Source organism: Haemaphysalis longicornis, unplaced genomic scaffold (assembly GCF_048455015.1).
Source record: "Haemaphysalis longicornis isolate Haplotype H1 unplaced genomic scaffold, Haemaphysalis longicornis Haplotype H1 scaffold_3, whole genome shotgun sequence".
Classification (NCBI taxonomy): domain Eukaryota; kingdom Metazoa; phylum Arthropoda; class Arachnida; order Ixodida; family Ixodidae; genus Haemaphysalis; species Haemaphysalis longicornis.
Window position 1 is genome coordinate 107,747,957 of NW_027526335.1, and position 20,310 is coordinate 107,768,266.

The 20,310-nt window shown below is 47.1% G+C and overlaps 1 protein-coding gene across 4 annotated transcripts in view; it reads right to left on the bottom strand.

Moving 5' to 3' along the window:
• The window catches only part of LOC144174997 (phospholipid-transporting ATPase ABCA3-like), a 107,505-nt gene that overhangs the window by 42,500 nt on the left and 44,695 nt on the right, over positions 1 to 20,310 (bottom strand). For 2 of the 4 annotated variants that reach the window (XM_077704006.1, XM_077704003.1), the window contains 4 exons: positions 16,880 to 17,010; positions 6,788 to 7,027; positions 3,929 to 3,964; positions 2,143 to 2,496 (listed from right to left, as the gene is read on the bottom strand). In XM_077704006.1, coding sequence (XP_077560132.1) covers positions 2,143 to 2,496; positions 3,929 to 3,964; positions 6,788 to 7,027; positions 16,880 to 17,010 — 761 coding nt within the window. The remainder of the gene's footprint in view (positions 1 to 2,142; positions 2,497 to 3,928; positions 3,965 to 6,787; positions 7,028 to 16,879; positions 17,011 to 20,310) is intronic. The other 2 variants (XM_077704004.1, XM_077704007.1) reach the window with 2 other exon arrangements.

Below are 20,310 nucleotides of genomic sequence, written 5' to 3' on the forward strand. Positions count from 1 at the left end.
CATCACATACTCATTTGTAAACTTACTCACTTGTACTCAAACTCTTAGTCCTCACGAGTCCTCATACTCAACCTGTACTTATTCGTATTCGATCTGTATTCACTTGTACTAGTACTCAATATGTCCTCACTCGTACTGAACTTGTACTTGTCACTTGTACTTGTATTCAGTCTGTACTCAATCTGCACTCCCTTGTACTCATTGTACTCACTTGTACTCATCTATACACACATTTACTCGTATTAAAATGTGTTTCTGATATATTGTTCTCGCAATCAACCACTTGCATTTACGCGCTGCACCGGGTCTGTGCACTCGACTTATCCCGAGCCAAGAAGTCAGAGAGCACTTTCAGCCTGTACGAGTTGGTTCCTTTTTCACCATTTTCTCTAACAAACAGGCGAAAGCTTTTCTGCTTATTGGTTCTGAAGACCAGAAAAGAGTGGCTTTAGCGTGCGTTGCGCCTGCTAGCAGCCTTCCGCACCATTCCCTTCGAACAATTTGAATGAATAAAGTTGAGCTAGGTCACCCACCTTTTCCCGGGCTTTCACTGTGTCAACCCCGTGACGAGAAAAATTGCCATGAGCGGCAACATCACGGAAAAGTGAATGAAGAGAGTCGCAGTATTCCCCCTTAACACCTTAAAGGGCGCCGCGAAATGCGTGAGGGTCGTGCACGCATGTCGGGACTACAGTATGTGATCACTCACAAGTTTAAGCGCGAGTACAGTACTCATGAGTACTAATCGCGAGTGAATGTACTCGTGAGTGAAGTACTCGCAAGTGTACTCATGAATATGCACTACTCGTGATCGTACTCACGAGTACATGCACTCTCGAGTAGTACTCATGAGTACTGTAATCCCGAGTACATGTACTCACGTCTGCACACACTCGTTATCGTACTCACTTTTTTTCTGCGTCTGTATTCACTCATCATCGCACTGTATCTGTCTGGGTCTCTACTCACTCATAAACGTACTCACGAGTACATGCACTCGCGAGTAGTACTCATGAGTACTGTAATCGCGAGTACATGTACTCACGTCTGCACTCACTCGTTATCGTACTCACTTTTTTCTGGGTCTGTATTCACTCATCATCGTACTCTTTGTCTGGGTCTCTACTCACTCATAAACGTACTCACGGGTACATGCACTCGCGAGTAGTACTCATGAGTACAGTAATCGCGAGTACATATACTCACGTCTGCACTCACTCGCTATCGCACTCACTTTTTTCTGGGTCTGTACTCCCTCATCATCGTACTCTTTCTGTGTGGGTCTCTACTCACTCATAAACGTACTCGTAAGTACAAATGAGTACAAATGAGTGTGCTTACGAGGGCGTACGCCGACATATGGTTTGAGCAGAAGTTTGTGGCTAACCAATAACGCACAAACACCTCCGCTCGTTATCCACCTTCGCAGAGTGAAATGGCACTGAATTCTTTGTTGCAGTGTCTAATTGGTGTTTTTATTCGGGCAGATCTCTCTTTGCCGTTCTGTGCATCATCTGCGTACTATCGCAGGTAAGTAAATTAGCGGTAATGCGCTTATGTGCAAAACGCTGTTTTTCTGCGATCAAGGATTCCTCTCACCGCAAGAAGGAACGCATTAGGAACGCATAAGTACTCGTCTTAGAATGAGTATACACCATTTCTGTGGCGCTTCACGATAGACAAGTGCACCATGTATACTAAATAAACTATGATAGCTGTCACTAAAAAATAAAAAACTAGCCGCGTATCTGCTCCTTTCGTTGCAAATGTCGTCAAAAGACGATAGTCTGTAGACATTTGCCAAGGAAATGCCCCCTTTTGTTTTCCCGCTCCCCTCTCATGCTGTTCCTGTACCGTCGCGCTCATTCCAAGGTAAACACACTAAAGGTTTGCGCAAGGCGATTTGAATTTACAGACAGACATACAGACAGACAGAAATACAGACAGACCAAAATTTCTGGGTTTAAATAGCCCAAGAAAGACTATCGTCTTTAAAATAAGTGAGGGCTGCGCGTCCACCCACTGCCACTTTTCGTGCAGTCCCCACGCTCAGACCACCATCTAACGTGATCCCCTCGCCTAGAGCAGCAGGCATGCTCGACAGATGCACTGCCACAAGCGGGTGCAGGTTGCCAGACTCACAGAGTAGGATGTTCGACTTGTTCACCCCGTGCGGATCGAGGATGAACAGGGGAAGCAGGGCGATGAAGTTCGCGATAGTGTAGGACATCAAGTCGATGATGAAGCTCATGAACCAGTAGCGCGTTGAGCTGATGCCGGTCATGAGCTGGATCTTCTTGGCCTTGGTGTGCGTCTCGTTGATGGGCAGGAACACGTACGCGGCCGCCAGGATAGACAGCAGCAGCGGGATGGTGAGCGAGTCCACGATGCGCGCTATGAGCACCACCGTGAACAGCGGGTCCACCACGTTGTCCGTCACCTTCTGGATGTCGTACTTGATGAGCGCCGCCTGGCTATCCTGGAGAAGCATCTGGTCTGCACGATGAAGCACGCGCAGGTTGTCTCGTTCAAACGGACAAACGCCTTCACCGCTGACCCTGCTGAAAACCATTCCTTCGATGCGTTCCCCTGTTTAAAGGTTCAAATTGAAAGGCCGTAAACCTAAACTGAATCATTTCTGGGATAGCAATGCTCCGCACTTGATATCTTGATATACACACATAACCCTATTACAGGTCGGCCTTCGCCTTAAACACTGTCGATGTCCTCTTGACTAACTGCTAGAAACGACTTCCCCTTTGGACTTAGCAGCCTGCAGGTGGAGTCTCCGGTTGCTAGGTTGCAAGGGCAACGACCTGGGAGCAGGCCCGCGCGATTCAAAATATTCTTTGTGTATTCCAGTTAAATTTTTGGACCAACAACTTCCGCAACATCTATGCATTTTTAACAAATAAGAATGGTTTGAAACCCCTTTGGCAGCTTATATATAAACGACAAGATGTAGCCTATCAACGCGCTTAACTGTAGTCCTTCGCCATCTTGGAAGTGTCGGCTTTGTACCACTCGGAAAATGGAATGAGTTGTCCGCGCAGTAAACACGCCATGGCCTGGCGGCTGTCGTAGTCCCGATTGTGACTAAGAGGGCGTGAGGCACTAAACTGCCACAAGTGTTGAGAGAGAGAGGGGGAATTTATTTATTTGGCAGAGCCTTGTGGGAGTGGAGCCTTCTTACAGGTACCGATGTGCCGTTCGCTACTGAGATAGAGTGAACTTCCAAGTTTATTCCTCCCGGTGAAACTAGGATGGCGTATTATTTTTTTTTTTTCGGAACGCAGGACATGGCTCAGTATTTTATTTTCATGGCTTTGAACTGGCATCGCAGCAGCTTCTCAGCCGTCGCCCTGACGAATGAGTTACTGCTAAATTCGCTGCGGAAACCGCAGACGCACCCCTATTGGCTGTGTGTCCAGCTGAAGAAGATGAAACTGCACGGGTTTAGTAGCGGCTTCCCCTTCAAACGTGAATGATATTTCCTGCGATACCGCAACTACGGAGAACAAGTGTAGGCTCTTTTCGGGCAGCCTACCCATCCCATAAAATTCCGTATACTTACTTTCGAATTGAAGGAATTTTCCAAGGTTTTACACCACCATCGCGAACAAATAATTTCCAGGGAGCACGCGAAATATGATGCAACTGAGGGGACGCACCCGGTGCGATTGGTTATTAGGCATTGTGAGCGATGGCACCAATACCATCGAACAGCTAACCCACGACTTCACCGAAAGTCCGTATTATGTACCTTTTGTAGGCATTGGCTGTATGGATAACTTACACGATGCAGCAGTAAGGAGGTTCAAGGTTTGGATATCCGTACAAACGTTCCTACCGACGTGCGATAAAAAAAAAAAGCAGGAACATGCTAGGACCACGAGATACTGACCAAAAAAAAACGGCCATAACTTACACAGGTCTTTGAAGATTGGCTCTTTTTCTAAAAGTGCTGAAACAAAACAAAAGGTACAACTAAGCAACTGCTTTCGCCAACTACAAGTAGCATCAAACTATATTAACAAGGCAATCGGGAAATTCCACAACGCAAATTTGAACCGTTTATCTGGTCTCTGCCATTAAATGAAAGAAACAGGCAACTTATATACTCGCATATAACCCGGGTCCAGAGAAGTTAACTCCACTTTTGCGGCATAACGAAACGACGCCATGATTCTAGGTCCACTTTCATCAAGCGTGCGTACGCAGAAATGCAATAAGGGCAAAATGAATTGTTTATTCATCGCCGGTAGTGTACTCCTCGCCGTCCCTGCAGTGTAAATTGCATGATCTTTTCCTTCGCAGTTTACCCGCCGCGGTGGCTCAGTGGCTAAGGCGTTGCGCTGCTGAGCACGAGGTCGCGGGTTCGATTCCCGGCCGCGGCGGCCGCTTTTCTGATGGAGGCGAAAAGCAAAAACGCCCGTGTGTACGAGATTTCGACGCACGTTAAAGATCCCCAGGTGGTCAAAATTGATCCGGAGCCCTCCACTACGGCGCGCCTCATCGCCAGCGTTGCGTCGGTGCGTTAAACCCTACAATCAATCAATCAAATCAATCCTCCGCAGTTTCTAATTATTCTTTTTATAAGATAAAGATATAACGCCCGACACCGACGATTAGTTAGGAACAAGATTTATTTATTTACGAATTTCCTAAACAGCAGCGCAATATTGTGTAACAACGAGTATATTAGAACATATGGCGAGATTGTCCTGATACGAAGGACATGCCGACAACAGTCAGTCAATCAATCAAAAAATCCCTCATTCAACCAATATTAATCTATCAGCCAATCAACATCGGCATAAAGCAGTGAGGTCACATGCCATTGATCCCACACAGTCATCCGCACTTGTTTAAAGCGCGTTGCACGCTTTAACGAGGCACCTGCGATCGATTTTATTCCTACACTTTCGGCCCCATTTTGACAATTGCAGCTAAGCGACAACTTTCCCTTCCACCGTTCTGGTACTAAAGAAATATAAATAACATACTTTCGAATGTCCAAATAACCGCTTGTTCGGCAGAAAACCCAAAAATAACAACTTTTTGTAGCGTAAGCTACACTGGCCGAGGTTGAGAAGTTTCGCGTGAAGGGTCGTTCTGCGCAAGCGCGAGGGACATTGGATCAGATTGGCTTGGATTGGATTAAAGTGGATTGTGTTGCGTCATAGCCGCGGCAGACGCACTGGCGGCGGCGCGTGCCCAGGTATGCGCATCAATTGCGCAGTAGCCAAGTCTGACGCTGCACCGGAGCCGCTTGATAGCCGTTTCGCGTGGCTCGTGAAGAGCCGTGCTGAGCATGCGCGAGGAGCAGTGCCTGGACAGGACTGGGCTGGACTGAAATGAGCTGGACTGGGTTGGATTGGATTGGATTGGACTGGATTGCTGAACCTTAGCTCACGCTACGTATATCCTGGCATAGCAGAGATAAGCCACTATTAATTTTTTTTTGAAAAAGAAGGTTCCAGAACCTGACGTTTCACACTTATTAGCACGCTTATCCCCAACTTGTCCCCTGTATCCTATTTTCTTATCGCAAACTTCACGGACACAACTCAACCGACCCTGCTTTCGCGCAGTGTTTACATTGTGAATCCAAATATGAACCTTCAGCTGCACCACGCGTTTCAAACCTATGTGCCAAATTGTCTAGTAGTGTTTCCTGAAACTGGCCACGTGAGGCAGCTGTTGGGTAATTTTGTGAGCTATGAGAGCTACAAAACCGGTAACATTGTTGTTCTGTCGTCTTGAAGACTTCACACGGTCAAGTGGCCAGTGTTTCTTTCCTGCACGCTGAGGCTTTTCCCTCTGCCCATTTTTACGCAGGCATTTAATGTGCATATTCACTCATGAGGGTAGTGCATCTAAACAAGCGCACTTCCGTAAACGACATCACTCTCCCAAAGTATGTTTGCGTTTCACAAGCTGTAATTGTATGATACCTACGAAGGTATATATTTTGTACCGAGGTATTTCTGCCTGGGTGTATATTTTTTTCGCGCATTCAAACATTTCACGCAATCAAAAATGCGCTTCGTGCGCTATGAAGTGCTCGTGTTGCGATATTATATACGCGAGGTTTTTAAGGACAGCGAATCGAAGTTGGCCTCTTAATTCGGGAAAAAAATTTTGACTTACCGGAAAGAAACAAATTTTGTCTAGAAAGTCGGCTCCCAAACACCCTCTGATTTTCACAAGAAACACGCTCCGACTCAAGAATCCCTACGTATCAGTATGACTTGAATTTCTCTGAATTCACCTGTAAATTGCAAAAAATGAAGGAAGCCCACACTGACGCGTAAGACTCGAAGAGAGCGAAGTTTTACACAACCTTCATCACCACCACGAAGGACGAGCTCCACGATTGCAGCCGATTTGCTTCCTTTTCGCTGCCGCAACGAACTTTACTCCATCATTGTTGCTATCATTGCACGCGATAAGTGATAATCATTCAACATCACCTTGGAACGTCGTTGTCATGACGTGTATTTATCGTTCCGAGTAAGTGTTGCCATGACTACGGCGAATACTGGAGTTTTTTTTTTTTGCCAATCTTGGCCAATCGCCCTAAGAGGGTATGTTTGGCTTGGCAAACGTGCGCAGGGGACGCTGGGCGGTCGCTTTGAGTCCCGTGCCCACGTGCCCGTGCTCGGCCATTTCTTGGTATTTTTAACTGGAGACCCGAAACATAACGGGCTACCTCAAGCTTCACCCTTCAGTTTCGCACCACCGCCATTGTTAGGCCCGTTCAGTTGCGGGCCGCAGCCGTCACCTGTCTCGGCGGCCGTGCGCGTGATGTTGATGGCGTCGAGCTCGGCGTCCCTGTAATCCTGGAAGGGGAGGAAGTAGTTGGAGCCCGTGCGGGCCAGCGCCGTGATGAAGATGACGAGCATGAGCACCGGGATGGCCACGTAGCTGCGCTTGTAGTAGCTCATCTTCTTGCAGAAGAGCGCCCAGAACTGCAGCCGCAGCAGCCGGAAGCCCGAGGCCGGAACGAAGTCGCGCCTGTACACTGCGGCCGGCAAAGGGAGGGTGTGGGAGTGTGCAGCAGTTTCAAGAGGGAACGCAGAAGAAGAGAAAAGATTCTGGATTGTCCGTTAGGTCATTATTGGGCCTCATCGATTTAGCAGTCTTGGGCGCACTCCATGGGCCGTCCGAGGACTGCCCTCGGACTTGGTAGGAATACTTCGAAAAATATAGCGCCGTATCGCGTTTAGGCAGTCCGCGGACGGTAATAATCGAAGAGGCACATTGTTGTCACAGTGCGAACAGGGTACGGTCCGCAACTTTTTTGTGCAAACCAGAGATGAGGATGATGTCCCCTCGGCTCGGTGGTACTCTGTCGTCAGTGCATTTCATTACTTTGCAAAACCACGTGGAGAGGTCGTCCATCGGACTCGTACACTGGCTACATCAGGCATAAAAGTAAGACATCTGGAGAAGGGTCTGTTGAATGCTGTCCACATCGAAAAGGTGGATATCTAGGGAACTCTATTAGTCTCCTCAAGATGCCTTGTTGGGGAAGTCATGGTGAAAGCACCAAACACACCGGGAATAAAGAAGCCGCACAAGTCAGTAACACAATCTTGTTTGCATTGGGTACGTTCCTCGCTGTACAAGCAATTGCGACAGCCGGTCTCTTTGGTCTACAGGCGGTCGGAAACACACCTGAACACCACACAGCGCCATCTTTGTCGAACCTGTCCTAATGCTTCGTGCTCGCCGCTGCATGCTGTTTGAGCAGTGAGGAGGACTCCGCCGAGCTGTACGCAGCTCGAACGACTGAATTGAACTATAGGCAAAACGGCAGCGATAATTGTGAAAAAATGCAGGGTGACTTTTTTTTGTACGAATTATCGTGGATGAGAGAGGGTTCGAGAAGGCGCAGAGAACGCTGAACGTCTGGGGTTGAGACAGCGTCAAAAATAAATGCTATCCTACACGTGCAAAAATGCAATCACGGGGACATAATGCGGCTGTCCAGCTTTGTCGTTGCGTTACGAAAGCAAATGGTCACGAATTTTTTTTTTTTTTTTTTTCGTAATCATGAATTACCATGACCTTAAACTACTGTCGTAAAATTACATTGTAACACGGACATGTTGCACGGACATGGGCCTTCAACGCCGCATTGGCGTAGATAACTGCTCTACGAATACTGCTCCGCGTACGGCTTTCGTCGTCGGTCTTCCCCAAATCCACGAAGGGTGTAGGTGACAACGGTAAGCAAAAAAACGCCTAAAGAGGTATTGGTTGTGAATATGACAGCATTAATGTCCAATCGAACGCCGCTCAATGTCCTGTTGGTGACTGCTGGGCCACTGGGCGAAAGCAGCATAGCACCCGCAGTGCAGAGCTCGGCGCAGAAAGTAATGAAATCAAATGATTTTAGAGAACCCTGCAATACTTTTTTCAACTTTTTTTGTAATCTTAGATGCTTGCAGAACGTAGTCACCCAACGCACCTAGTACTTAGATTAGGTGGTCTCAAAGTACCTCCGCCAAAAATTACTGCTCTATGCCCATCAGATAATTTGTAAACTCACTCAAAAGATTGTTCTCTCTTTCACAGTCTTGGCCTTCTTCGACGGCTAGAATTACGTCATTAAGGCCATGTAGCGACTGCTGGCCGGTTGTTCCTGCAGTTGCGGCAATGAACGCTTTTCGATAGCAACTATTTAAAAAAAGCCGCCAAAACAAAGCAGAAATAGAAGGCGTATCCGGGGCTAGGAGCAAATCACGCAGTGCCGCTCCGTGCTGGCGATAACTATAGCTTTCGCAGTGGTTCCAGACACGAAAGAAAGCGTGAAAGCGCTTATCGAAAGGGTTGCAGGGTCCCTTTAAGGGAACCATGAAGACAAAATACAACTTTGTTAGTTTAAAAGAACTAGGATTGGGTAAAGCGTAAAAGCGCTTATCAAAAGGGTTGCAGGGTGCCTTTAAGTGGACCGTGAAGACAAAATGGGCTCGGTGGGCTCGGCAGCACGCACGAAATGCGCCGCTCTTACAAGTTTCTGCTACTTTTTACGCAGGTTGCAGCTTTTGGCTGCTTCACGCATCCCTTGTTCGGAGCGACGCACGCTGTCAGCGAAAGCTTGCTTCAATTCCAGGTGCCGAACGGACGCAGTATTCCCTTCTGGATCCTGTGGTGTGGCAGTTCAATGGATCGTCTGTCTCAGGAGAAAGGCCTGACCAATTCTGCTCCCTTCCTGGCCCTTTCCACAAGCCGTGACCCAGCATATCTTCGTTACTTCGGCATCACGTGTGGCAGATTCGTCACCGACATCAGATCACCACTGTATAAAGCCAGTCTCGGCGAAGGCACCGTTTAGTGGGCTCGGCAGCAGGCACGCAATGCGCCTCTCGGGCAAGTTTCCGCTGCTTTTCACGCAGGAAAATAATTGTTTTGCCTTAATTGCACGACGTACTCGCTATCGTGCCTTGTTAGTGCTGCCGAGCCCATGCTGCTGTGTTGCTATTGTGTGTAACTGTTTAAGCGTCATGTCTGAGATACTGTTGTTGTCGGGAGATATAGAATTGAATCCTGACCCTAACACTTGCGCTGCAGTTGCGGAAGAATCCTCTGAAATTTTGAAACTCCTTCAGGATCTTCAATCTTGTCAGGCATCTCTTCTCTCTGAAGTTAAATCAATTAAAGAAAAGCTGTCAGAAACCGATACCGCGTTTGCCGAAATTAAACAGACTCTCTAAGATTGAGGAAGAATGCTGTTAGTTAAACAACTTAAAAACTGAGGTTCAAAGCGTCCGAACCCTCGCAGAAAGTAACGCGTCCGTCATTGCCAGCTTTGTGGCTAGAATGGATGATTCCGACGACAGGGCACGGCGATCAAACCTCTTATTCTTTAGTGTTGCCGACAACTCAAATGAGACTTACGAGCAGTGAGAACGTGCAATAATTGATCTTTGCAGTACAAACCTGAAAATAGATGTGGCACCTAAAGACATTGAGCGTGCTCATAGGCTTGGGAAGTTTGTTGTCGGCAAGAACCGGCCTATTGTTAAATTCTCTCATAAAGATTCGATCCTATCCAACGCCAAAGACCTCAAAGATACGGTCTTCTGTATCTCCGAAGACTATTCCCCAAACACCCATTCAGCCCGTAAAAATCTGCTACAGTTTGCCAAATCCCCCAAAAAATCCTTCAAACTTCGTCACGACAAGATTGTGATCGGGGACACAACTTATGTATTTGACCACAGCTCAGAATGTTCATTCCGCGCGAGGTATAGCCATCAATCATAGCCAAAAAACTTTCGAACGCTGCCAAAGTGTGACTCACTTCTTAACCTTTATGAAACCATGGAATGTAATCTTGTCGCTCTTACCAAAACCTGGCTTAATACTGCCATAAGCGACCCTGAACTAAAGCCTGCCTTCCCAAACTTCGACATTTTTCGCTGCGATCGCTCAGGTAAACGTGGCGGCGGTGTACTCATAGCTGCCCACGGCTGTTTACAGTGCTCAGCCATAAAAATTCCTTCCCCTCTTGAACTACTTTTTGTACGCTGCAATGCTTCTTATCCACCAACTGGCGCTGGTTTCCGCCCGCCCGACGCTGACCCATTATTTATCATTCATCTTCACGAAGCGCTTCTTTCTTTAGTATCTCCCATTGCCAGGCATCTATTCTTTTGTTCGGGGACTTTAACCTTCCGCCAATAAACTGGTCAAATCTTGCTCCGACAACAGCAAGGCAAAACACGGAAGCTGAGTTTGTGAACACATGCCGCACTTTTGGTTTAACACAGATTATCACTACTCCGACCAGACAGACTGACAACACTTCCACGATCCTGGACCTTGTGCTTTCTTCTAACCCCGATAGCGTTACGTCCGTTAAATATCATCCAGGGCTATCTGACCACTCTATTATCCACGTTTCAGTTGAAAGCCATCTTCCAGCCCAGCCGCGAATTAAAAAAACGATAACGCTGTACGATTATGGTGAGTACCGTAGCATGAATGCCGCCCTTGTAACTTTGTATGAGGAATTTTTGCCTAACTTTTTTGATCGTTCAGTTGACAGTAACTGGTTACTTTTGAAGAATAAAATGCACACTCTACTAAAAAAGTACGTCCCCACTATTTCTGTAACTGAAAGGGGCCCTGAAAGGCATTTTGAGCACACTAAATGAACTAGCGCAACCGTTAGATTGGGTCGTCAACGTCCTCTGTGCCAAGTATTACTCTTTTACGCGCAGCCGAAAGCTCACACTTTTGTTGCAAAGTTTGTCATTTCTTTCTCACCCTTCCCTTCGTGTTTTTGAACGCCACCATCTTCACATGTCTACATCATCGATTCCCAGATGTTCGTCATGAGCTAGACATCCTGCTATTGGGCGGCTTTTTCACGCACTTCCGGCAAAGAGATGAGTCGTCTGCTCAGCGTCGGCTCGCCGGCTGATCTGCAAGCGGAGTGCCGGAGTGCTTGGGCATTTTACGACAAACGAAACAAGTGTAAAACAAACGCTTAACCGTTTGTATTGAATGCATCACGGCAATAACACGACATGGATATTCTGTTACCTGAGTACGTTCCATAAAGAAAGCGTTGAAGCCCCGTGGCACTTCTTTCGTGCAATCGCAGAGAACGCCCTGAGCCGAATGCCCGGGTTTGACGCATACATTTTATTCAACTTCAAAACAATCCAGAGATGCGTTTCTAACGAACACAACGTCACAACATGCGTTGAAAGTCTGAACCACGATTGACAGATGATGGGTTGCCTCCTGCCCGTCGTAAATTCGGTACTCACCTCGCGCGCGCTTTGCGGGGACGAACAGCAAGTCACTTAACTCTGGCGCACAAGCCGATGGCTTTTAGCCACGCACACTGCACATACCCCATGCGAGGTTGAGTCGTACATCGCTCGAGAAAGATAATCCAGACCATTCGAAGCACTATCCACCCGCAAAAGCACAGCGTCGCATTTCATCGCGAAACAAAGGCGTCCACAACACACACCATCGCCTCCTGTAATGCCAAACGCATCTCGCACATCTCGCACTTCCCAATGGGAATGAATGATACGCCTGCAGTGCCCACATGTCGCGAGGTGGGGCCCCGAGCTGAACCGGGATCACGGAACCGTAACTGACTTCTAAGCGGTTTGTGCCTTGTTGCCAAGGCAACCGATGTTTGAGATTGTCAAAGAAATGGCGCTCGCTCCAGCGCTAGAAAGCTCAGAGCCGCGGCGGAGAATATTTTGCCAACGTTGCCGCTCTCCACCACGCGTCGCCCCAAGCTGAACTGGTCACATGATTGAAGCGTTTTGTGCACGGGTTCTGTATTGGTTTAAAATGTCTTTCACATGCCGCCGGCAGGAATTACCGCCGCCGCAAAATAAGACGCGGCACCAGCGGGGCCACATCTGATACGGCGCTTTTTGGATAAACAGTGCGCGGTGCATCAAAGAGAACGAGCGCACGACCCTCCCCGTGCGGCTGCGAGTTCGCCGCCGATAAAAAGTCATGTGCCGCCAGCAACGTACACCGCGAAAGGGCAAGGCCAGGCCGCCGCGGCCGCATACATGCGGCCAGATTTTTCGTTCGCTTTTCCAGCCTTGAGCGCAGTGCGGGATTCATGGTGTCAACAAAGCTTGCCCGTAGCAGACGACATCTGAGCAGCGCAATAGCGGAAGTACGTCACCGCTGCGGAGCGCAGCATCATGGGAGGCAAGGCTCTCGCGCCGTCAACAGCGGAGGGTAAGTCGAAAGGAGGAGGAAACGCGGAGCGACGATAATGCGCGGTTTTTGATTTACGATTTCTCAGCTAATACTCATCGCTTTAACAAAATTCTTGCGGGAGGCGATTGCAAATACATTGCTTTATTTGGGTACATGTACATCCATGCATCGGCGGAAGGTATTTCAGGACCCCTTGAAAGACCAACTAACCCTTGGTTCAATAACTCACTCAAACGCCTCAAGAACAAAAAGAAGCGCCAATATAAAACAGCAAAGGTAAAGAACAGTGCTAATGCTTGGGATAGGTATCACCAATCTGAGCAACTTTACCTATCGCTTTCGGCTTAAGCCAAACGGTCTTTCGATAAGACGTCTCTACCTAGTATGCTACAGAATAACCCTAAACAGTTCTGGAAAACAATTAACCCGAATCATTCAAAACCGATCGGCTTGCGTGACGAACACAACTGTCCTATTCCAGTTTTTGATGTTGCCCAGAAATTAAACTGTGCCTTTGGCTTGGCGTTCACCAAAGAACCCGATACAGAATTACCGAACTTTCCTTTCTACGATCACTCCATCATGCCCGGCATTACCTTTGAAGCTAACGGCATAATGAAACTGACTGAATCGCTCAAACTCGCTTCATCATCGGCATGGATGGTATCAATTCCAAAATCCTAAAAAATACTAAATACATATCTAGTGCAATACTTTCGCTCATTTTCCAGCAATCACTATCATCTGGAGTGGTCCCACAGGACTGGAAGGTGGAAAACATCATCCCAGTACCAAAAAAAGGTAACCCATCATCTCATAATAGCTACCGTCCGTTCTCACTCACCAGCATAGCGTGTAAATTAATGGAACACGTTATTTATTCCCACGTTACAAAATTCCTAACATCCCAACACTTTTTTCACACCAATCAACATGGCTTTCTTAAAGGACTATCGTGCGACACTCAGTTAGCTTTATGTATTAACGACATAAGTACCAGCCTGGACAATAATGTTCCTGTAGATTGCCTATTTCTTGATTTCGAAAAGGCATTTGGCGAAGTTTCACATAACAGATGATTTCTAAAGCTATCTCGCCTAAACCTTGATCCTGCTGTATTCACTTGGTTACAAAATTTCATAACTAACTCTAAGCAGTTTGTATTCGCTAACTCGGACTCTTCTAGTTTATCTCCCGTTCTCTCAGGAGTGCCTCAAGGAACAGTTTTAGGGCCCTTGCTATTTCTTATTTACATAAATGACTTGCCAACTAATACTCAATCTAACATACGTCTATTTGCTGACGATTGCGTTCTATATCTTCCCATCTACACTAGTAACGAATATTTAATTATCCAGCGTGACCTTAGTATCATTAAAAATTGGTGTGATACATGGTTAATGTCTCTAAATGTCACGAAAACCTCATTACTGTCGTTCCACCGCAGAACGACACACGTTTCGCATCGCTACGTAATTGGTAGTTCTAACATTTCATCTGTTCAAACCTATAAATATCGAGGTGTTTCTTTAACCCAGGGTCTGACTTGGTCAACTCACATTTCGAACGTGACCAACGATGCTAATCGCGTTCTTGGTTATCTGCGGCGTATTTTCCGTTTTTGTTCTTCATCCGTCGAATCGCTAGCATATCAAACATTCGTCAGACCTAAACTTGAGTACGCATGTACAATCTAGGATCCCCACCTGTCTAACTTATCTCATACACTCGAATCTGTGCAAAATCGTGCGGCAAGGTTTATTTTTTTAGCCTACTTCTACCACATAAGCGTCACTAAACTAAAAAGCCAAGCTAATCTTCTTACACTCGAAACAAGGCGTAAAGTTAAGTGTCTGTGCCTGTTTCATAAGTTTTATCATTCACGCATTGCTCAGACAGTCATTCAAGAAGTTAATCGTCATTCTGACCGCATCAACCACCCTTTGACTGTTTATCGAGGGAAGACGCTCGCTTATGCCCATCAGCATTCTTTATCAAAACAGCAAAAGACTGGAACGATCTGCCAAACGACGCCGTTTTCCTCTCCAGTCCCATGCATTTTCACGAAGCAATCGAAGACATTTTGTACTGACATTCTGTACTGACCATCAACCACACTGTTACCTATAAATGTCCACCCCTCATGTAAAACCCCTGAATAGGGGCCTTTGAGGTATAATATATATATATATATATATATATATATATATATATATATATATATATATATATATATATATATATATAAATAAATAAATAAATAAATAAATAAATAAATAAATAATAAATAAATAATAAATAACAATTTTGTTCAGTTTAAAAGAACTAGGATTTGGTAACTCACTCCAGCCACACTTGAACCGCGAAAGGCACTTTGTTAAAGCGAAAACACACAAAAAATGACAAACTTTTAAATTTCGCGCTAACGTGGCGTAATATGGGCAGAAGTAACGTAACACGGGCGGGCCAGCACTGCAAACATTTTCATAAGAGTGTTACTGCACGTGAACAATCACGTGGTGCGATAAAGTAGAACATGAAGCCCCACTATACAATCGAACAGTCGGTGTTTACTGGGGCTGGCTCAGGTGGACGGCCGCCAATCGCACAAACAAAATCCTGTGGCGTCAGAAAAATCGCCGGAAAGTCGCCACTGCTTTACCTGTTCTCCTCAATATCTCGATTATTTGTTTGAATTTTTCGATAAGATTGGTGCCATTGTTGTCGGGACAAAGAAGTCTTTTCCAATGAACCAAACGTGTATAGTTTGTCTTCATGGCCCCTTCAACAAGAGGTGTTTCTGAGGAAAGTGCCTCTGCGCATGCCCAGGCATTGGCTCAACGTATAACGTGCTCTTTTTTTGCTTTATTTCTCAGGTTCGCTATGGAGCCCCCTGACGCACCTCAGCCAACACAAGGTGGGGTGCCCTTTCACTTCTACAAACAGCGCCGACACGTACGCCGGCCTTTTCGCACAGTGGGCCATCTATTGCTTTGATATCAGAAAAAACAATGGGAACCTTGCCCATCAAAAGTGCTGCTCACTGCAGTCTAGCCCGCTTATAGCGAACACACCGGAAAACGGAAATCAGTTCGTTGTATTCGTTTTTCGCTGTATCTGAACATAAACCATCTGTATAAAAACGGTATCAGGAAACGAAAATTCGCTCTTTATAGTCGGGATTGTGTTAATACCGGGTTCACTATAAGTGGGCTGTACTGTACAAAGAAATTAAAGCCGCTACGACGCGTCTTTCCGTTTCCCGATAGGAAGCCTGCCGGGCACAGCCAAGCAGCGCCGGCTCACCAGCCGCGGAAGTTCTGTACGGCGGGCGTAAATCCACCGTCTCAGGCTAGGGTGAGAGAAAATGACAAGTTTATAGAGCTGACACTGATGTTTTCAACGTATTTCGCCTGCCTGCATGCTGGGCGTGTGTCGTTCTGTTCCCCGTCGGCCCTTTATCTTTCAGAGGGAATAAGAATCAGTGCTCAACATCACCGCAAACCTCTTGCTTCTTTACGTTTTCGCCTACATAAATGTTTAATACAGGTTACAAATAAAATAAATGGCGTAAGAAAAAAAAACACTCATGCACCAGGTCTAGTCCATACTGTGGCCAACGCTCAAAATGATGCACTGAACCTCCACAAGAGTAAACCCGGCGCACCATGCAGTGATGGGGGAAATTACGGGCGTATTCCCAGTTCCTACCGCTACTTCACGTCGGGCCGAATCGGCAAAACACACCGCTTGTTTCGTCATTTATTAGGGTGCGGTGACCACGACGGCGTGTGGGCATTAAGCTACAAAGAATTACCCTGTAGAGTAATCATGTAGAGTCCTGCGCCTGTGGAGTTATGGTGGGCAGGCCTTGACGCTTCGGGCTTTCTGCGAATCGACTGACATCTACTGAATTCTTACCGATACTTACAGCTAAAAAGCTTTTCTAAGAAACGGAAACGTCTGGCGAGAAGATTGCGTGCGGCGTGCAGCCTCTTATGTTCTTTAAGCGGCAGTGATTATGGCACCGTTCAAAGCCTAAAGCCGTGCAACGGCATTAGGCTTAGGATTGGGCTTAAGCATTAGGCTTAGGCATTAGCACGTGCGGGCTGGCACACGTCGCGGCGTGCGCAGCAAGATTCGGAAAGCGTCTCACCGTCGTCGCTCTTGCCCTTGTCATCTTTCTTAGTGCCTTCCGGCTTGGCCGCAGGATCGCCAAGGTTTACGCTGCTCTCGGGTTCGCTCGATTCACCCTCGCTCTCAATGGTGGCGTTCTCTTCGTCCACTCTGCGCAGGCGCAAAGACAGTGACAATCAAGGACAGCGAAACCGGCAAGGACAGCGACAAGGACAGCGACAGCGACTTACGTGAAACACGCGGATATGCTTTGATATTGCGAGGAAGAACGGCCCAAGCGAAAACGGGTGCGTTTCCAAGGCTGTTCGCCGTTGCAATGCATCCAGGCGTTCCAATGCTCAACAAAATGCGCCAGCCGCGCCTGCCTCTTCCGCTTTCGGGAGTAAAACGTGTACTCATCACTGGCGGCGACAACCGCTTAGTTTCTATTACAAACCCTCGGTATTATGTCATGTCTCTATGTACGAACGTGGGTTTTAAAACTACTGCACCTGTAGGGGCTTTGGAAGCAGATATGACATAAATGACGGCTTCTCTTATTAAATGGCGGTATATACGGTGATCTTCTGTTCAAGAGGATGAGTTGCCGCAGAACACGTATTCAAGGGCCCGCGCTGTGTCATCAGGGCTGTACTGTTCATGGGAACCAACTCGCCGTCTGCCACAGTGGTCATAAGGCAATCATTACAGTGTTCACAAAATAAATTATCACATCCGGGATCTTTGAGCAAGTCTCTTGTGAGTCCTCCGGGCGCAAAAATGCCCCGCCCTAACAGTGATACGAATGGTTGGAGCCAAGTGCAGCTCGGGATGTGTAGGGAACACTCACGGTGGTCTGATGATTAACAAATCTCAAAAAGACGATCAGCTGAAACATTCAAGCATTTTCAACTGCTCGCAGTAACCTTAGGCAACCTGCGAATCGTTGGATATTTGTAGCCGCAATTTGTGAGCTTCTGTTGCAGCCGCACGCGTGTTAACTTCAAGTGACATGGTTTGGTCGGCAATGCATCGCAATCTGCGATTTTTGCGATAATTCCTTACGAAGCCTGTAAACTTTGGCAGCATTCAACCAACTGCGTCGATTCCAGCGCAGGTGAATACTCTAACACACTCGGTCTTCTCGTCGTAAATTGGAAATGTGCAAACGGCGCTTTAATGCGATAGCGTCATAGGGCTGCCGGCTTTGAGGCGATGTTCTCCCTTGTGGGGCGCCGGCGTTACAAGGCCCTGGCGTTCACATTCTCCCTTTCCCGCCACCCTCTACGCTGGAGCTCCAAAATATTGATTCACCCGCCGTGATGGCTCAGTGGCGAAGGTATTGTGCTGCTGAGCACGAGGACGCGGGTTCGATTCACGGCCGCGGCGGCCGCTCTTTTGATTGAGTCAAAAAGCGAAACCGCATGTGTGTACGAGATTTTGGCGCATGTTAAAGATCCCCAGGTCGCCAAAATTAATCCGGAGCCCTCCACTAGGGCGCGCCTCATCACCTGCGTTCGGCGCGTTAAACCCTACAATCAATTATAATCAAAATATTGATTCAGGGATTTAATATATTAACTCAAAACACTCAAATCATAACATCGTTAAAAATATCTACTTGCCGCCTAAGCACCCAACAATGCGGGAACATCACATCGAACATCACTTCGCGTTTAGTTTTGTCGCCGATTTGCTTTGATTTTAGTGCCGCTGAGTTTTCTGCGGCAGAGTTCAGTGTTGCCGAGTGTTTGATGGCGCGAAATACGCAACTATTTTTTTCCTCGTGAGTTTACCTCACTGCAGCAGAGAATGCTTTTGGAAAAAGCCAGGCTTGAAGCCTGGTCTCTACCAGGGCCGTACCCAGAAATTTTTTCGGTGGGGGTTATGAATTTTGGGAAGGGGGTAGTTTTGCTGAAAGCAAGAGTAAGTATTCTTTACGTGCTGCCTGGAAAAGATTTCGGGAGGGGTTCGAACCCCCAAACCCCCCCTCTGGGTACGGCCCTGGTCTCTACACACAACACTGTTAAGCCCGGCTTCACAATTTCACCCAAATGCTCTGGTCGGGAGGCAATTTTGGAAAAAATATAGGCTGCATAGGAAAACATCAAGGCCGTAGCCCTTTTCTATATCTGAACAGCTGAAATCTCGCCGCCATGTTCTCGCCACGTTTTTTTTTTTTTTTTTTTCGACAACTTCACACCACGCGGTATACCTACGACATTTTGAAATGCCTAATTCTTGTCAACTCCGTCAAGTCACGCGTGAAACAAAAAAAAAACGCCAATTAATGGCATCTCCTGCGGAATGACGACTCAAATCAAGGACAGAACGAGGTAAGAGCATGTGCACGCGTGAGGATAAATTGTATGAACAGTTCACTTATTACGGATAGGAACACAGTCGCCGGCCGTTTATTTGAACGCCGAAAATTCGGACACGCTTGTTTATTCGGACACCATAGCGGCACGGTAACTTGTACCATTGAACTACATGCATATCCACGACCGATAGTTCAGACTCCGCACAGCACGCCCCTCGATTTTTCGGACTCCAGCGTCGGTGCTCTTTTAATTTTTGCCGCCGAATAGCACCAGTGTGTTGCAGCCCATGAACCAAGGTGTCCTCAAGAACTTGAAGCTGCCCTAGTGGTCGAGCCTTCTGAATCGTGTGCTGTTGTGTGTGGACAGTGGCAAAGGCTACGTTGTGGATGTGCTGTCGACTGTCAGCATCCCGTCGGATGCTTGGAGGGCAGTGATCACGATACGCAACTGCTTTTGGCATGCGGGATTAGTGGTTACCAGTGAGGACGAGGATAGTGACAGTCCAGAACACCCCACAGCTGAGATGCCGCCTGCCGCAGCATCTGACATATCCGATGACCTGCGTACTAGCGGTATCGATGTTGGAGTGGCTACGTTTGAAGATTTCACCAACATCGATAGTGCCGCCATGCCGTGTGCCGAATTGGGTAATGAGGAAATCGTCCTCGAACCGGCACAGGTGGACAGCGACTACGATGATGACGTGCCACCAACGCCAGAGGCATCAAATACTGATCTAGCGCGAGCCTTTAAAGTGCAATTGTCTGCCTACAGTGACGGACGAACACTGGCGGAAATACAGGCGAACTTGGTCGCGCGTAGGCATGCGTGTGCACAGACGCATACATGCATTGTTTCCAGCCGTTGGGCCAATGAAGCTTTTTTTTTTTTCAGTGAATCCTTTTTTTAGGACTCGAGATTATTCCCGTCGAGTCCGAAAAAACTGTCGACGACTGTACACTAATAGGCATGATCTGCAGGTCGCCAAGTTCTCCAGAAACTAAATTTTGCTCGTGAATTCAAAAATCTTGTTCCTCCTCTGTTTCGGAGTTACTCTCATTATTCTGTTTAACGAAATTCAATATCAGGTATTTTAGAATTACATCACCGTGAGCAGTTATTTTGGATGCCACGACTACTATCACAC